This window comes from Perkinsus marinus (genome assembly GCF_000006405.1).
Source record: "Perkinsus marinus ATCC 50983 genomic scaffold scf_1104296928266, whole genome shotgun sequence".
Classification (NCBI taxonomy): domain Eukaryota; phylum Perkinsozoa; order Perkinsida; family Perkinsidae; genus Perkinsus; species Perkinsus marinus.
The window spans coordinates 24939-28794 of NW_003216874.1; the positions used below are offsets into that span (position 1 = coordinate 24939).

General features: G+C 47.2%; 1 protein-coding gene across 1 annotated transcript; it reads left to right on the forward strand.

The window, feature by feature from the left end:
- Positions 1 to 759: 759 nt before the first annotated feature.
- On the forward strand, positions 760 to 1340 carry Pmar_PMAR015178 (carbonyl reductase, putative; the record flags this gene model as incomplete). The annotated part of the gene is made up of 3 exons (XM_002788347.1): positions 760 to 778; positions 844 to 1087; positions 1160 to 1340. 3 exons carry the CDS (start codon positions 760 to 762, stop codon positions 1338 to 1340), a joined length of 444 nt encoding a protein of 147 aa, XP_002788393.1.
- Positions 1341 to 3856: the final 2516 nt, after the last annotated feature.

Sequence of the window (3856 nt, forward strand, 5' to 3'; positions counted from 1 at the left end):
AACATATCTATCGACCTACTATCAACATGGCCCATATAAGCACCACCAGAGGGTAGTTGACTATCCTTAGCCCGCTTGAAAGAAGCATCATGAATACGTTCTAGATCAACCGCTGAGACACCGAAATCATTCTTCAAACCATCAATTTGATCATGAATAGCACTACCAAAAAGATCATCATTAGGTAGAGAATCGGGGAAACCAACCGATTGAAGCTTCCTCTCTACCACACCAGGATCACTCTGAGTCGTTCCAAGAGGACGTACAACTGCTCGATGAGGCATCGTAGTTACATGACTACGATTAGAAAACATACTTCTGAGAAATGAGAAGCATGACTGAGTTCGTCCTTGAATCGGAAGATCTCTTAGACTACCCACATCACTATTTAGTCTGAGAGCAGCTACCCTCTCAGCTAAACGTAGAAGCTGTTCATCATCAACAGTTTGAGATGGCAAAGCTGGCGTCGTTGACATTGGTCAATTAAGATCCCGGTAGAATGTGACGGTTATAATATAACTCAAGACTCTTGACCGTCGAAGTATACAAAGGATCTAAGTGATAAACTTGATGACAAGGTAGATACCACAATAGAGCTTTACGCAACTTCAATGATGTCGGGAATAACCACAACAATAACAACCACAATAATAAATTAGTTATGAACCTGAGTCCACTAGCTTGACGCTAGGACACAATTATGGAGACTAGAGACACACACAAAATCACAATAACTGTCTATCAATTGTCTCTATAGAAATGCCGTTACCGGCACAAAGTCGGTCGAGGTCGGATTGGTCCACCGTCGTTAGGTTTCTGACTCCCTACAGAAGAGGTTTGCAGATCCCAACGCCACCGAAGAGTCGGTCGACGCCCTCGTGGAAGAGTTCATCACTGGGGTCAAGGAGGACGGCTACCAGGAGGGGGGCTTCAGTAACAGTATGTACGGTATGTCCAAGTTGGCTCTCATCGCCTATACTAAAACATTGGCCAAAAAGGCCAAATGCCAAAAAGGCCAATTGGCCGACTCTCGCAAGATAGTCGTCACCGGCTGCTGTCCAGGCTGGTGTCGAACGGACTTGACCGGGTGAGTTGCGTCTATTGTTCGAGAATATTCAGAGTTTACTTGCTGGTTTCGGCCGTCATATTATTTCTTCAGTCACACCGGCCGCCGCACTGCTGAGACCGGTGCCAAAGTGGCGGCCTGGTTGGTCGGCGAGGTTGAGTATGATTCAGAAATGAGTGGCAAGTTGTATCGTGATGAGAAGGAGTTCGAATGGCAGACCGGCAATCTCCTTGCTACAGGGGAGGTGTATTGGGTTCCTTCGCAAGACATTTAAGTTGTCGAAGAATCGGGTTTTCTTTAGAGAAGTTATGATAATCGACTAGCGTTACTATCATCTGATGGATAAAGCGTACGTGTTGAGCGTGTGTTGAGCGTACGCCTGCCTTATCGTCTTTGTTTAACAGACATTGTACTACTCTAAGAGTCAAATCGTTGTCTGGGCATTTTCGGAGTACTTGAGGAACCTTCGTGGCACGAAGGTTCCTCGATACACATACTCGTGCGACACGATATTAGTCGCACGAAGTTCGTGCGACTAATATCCCGACTCGAATTCGGATGTCTCGAGTTGTACCAATGCGTTGTGTTTAGTTTCCGTGATTCGTTAGTAATGCCAGGGACAGATAGCATGTCGTGCGTTACCGAATTTAAGTCATGTCATAGCATTACCAATACAAAGAATCATTCTGACTAAGAGAAGATCGTTCTTACTCGAAAACTCGAAGTCCATGACTTCCTGTATTGACATATATATTATTATAGCCTGATATATGATCATAGCCCATTGACTTGAACGCGGACGAGAGCAATACGGTTGAAAATTCTAAGATAATGCCGAGTGGGAAAAAGATATTGAATAAAATGAAAGTTCCCGGGAAGAACCTGAAGTCTTTTGGACAACCTCGATAAATCAGATTGCACGAACTTGTGAGACGCTCATGAGTGACCTACCACACTACTCGGAAATAGCGAGGCTCACGTCTCAGACCGCTGTGTTGAATATGCCGTCTTATCGATTCTGCCTCCACATCAAGATCTATCTCCGCAGCAAGCTTCGCAGCCTCCGCCAACTATACCTCTGAGGTATTACCTCATCATCGAATGTTGAGAGACATCGAAGAAACTGATTATCTCCCCGAAAGTTTTCTCAACTCTTCTGTCAAGTCTTGGACATAGCTTACCAGGAGCTTGGCTGCAGGATCTCCGGTTTCTCTCACAGTCCGGTACTGCCTTCCCTCTTGTCAGAGGGCTTCTTGTTCAACTCATCGACATCATCACGAGTCGTGATTCACAACCTGCATATACTATCACCCTCTCACTACTCAATGCACCCAGCTCCTCAATAAGACAAGTAGCTCTAACCACGCCACCGGCGATATCCAGATCAGGCGACTGGAAAAAGATGTAGATCTCAGCCAACTTGCCCAAGATAAGGCCGAACGTAACCAAGACTGACGATGTGAATATCAGGGTGGGCGAGCTCTTTGAGAGGCCCGCGGCATTCCGCCCTATCGGGTTGGGTATAGGGAGTCTCATCGGCAATCTTCATCAAGGTCAAAGGAACTGGAATGTACTGTCGACGGAGGCGCTGATGGAAGGCTTGATGAGCACTGAGCCATCTGGTGCTCACGCACTGCAGGATTTTCTGACATGGAATTCATGGGTTGTATCTTACGTGAGGCCCAAACCTATATCGCTCGCCGGTATCCAGACATACTTCCTCAAGGGCTGCGCTCTTTTTGTTGGATTTGTGTAAAATCTTCTACAACAAGCGCAGTTGGTCGAGAAAATTGTTGACTATAGTGTGATCTTCTGCTATCATAGCAGTGCTATGCTTTTGGCGGTTAGGGCGAGCCGGTGTGCCCTAAACAATAGTGGAAGAAAACGGAATAGTAGAAGTTTTGAGGCGCTTTCCCAAGCTGACCGGCAACGCTGGAAAGTACATTCCCCAATAATATTACGTAGCACGTATCCAAAGGCCCCATCAACTGGACTGCTTATCGCACTCGCGCCATCGTTTGTGGAACATGTGCTACAGCACCGCATCCAGAGCACTGTCGACGGCCTCCCGTGACTATTTACCACTGAAAGATTCGAAGTCACCAGCGCAGAGGTTGAACCTCGCCAGCACTTTTTCGACAGCTTTTCCCCACCTCAGAACCTCTCGTTGACGATATCACGCATGTGTCTAGGAGTGATTCGATTGGGACGACCCTTTCGTCCAGACCTTCCCCCATGTATCTGATTCCGGCAGCTGGAGCAGTCGCCCAAATTCATTAGAGGCCCTTACCTGATGAATATAACTAGTTGCAAAGTTTCTACGAACGACGACTCATCCACTATGATGGAGAAAGCTTTGTAGGTAGAAGTTCCTTCAGAAATGAGGGCGACTGCCCTCTCCTCCAGTGCCTCGTCGAGGGCATCAATGAAGCCACATATGGACGGATGAGACCGATACGTAGCATTCGCGCCTCTAGCTTGGCACCAATGCCGAAGCATGGGATCCCTATCACATTGCAGAGAGAGTAGGGTTTGGAATCCCTCACAATGTGGAACCTGAGCGATATATCCGATAATGGATGACGTCACAATAGCTTTCGTTCACTGCTCTCACTTCGTGCACCACCGCCCAAAGAACAGTTTTCATGAGTGCTGGCTGATTCAGCCAGCACAACTCCAGTGGAGAAGTTCCTAGGACTGGCGTATTCGCGCAATATCGACATTTGTAACTGACTGTCCAGGCGCGGTGACAATCTCTAGCCAACTGAAATCTTGACGCAGGGTCGAACC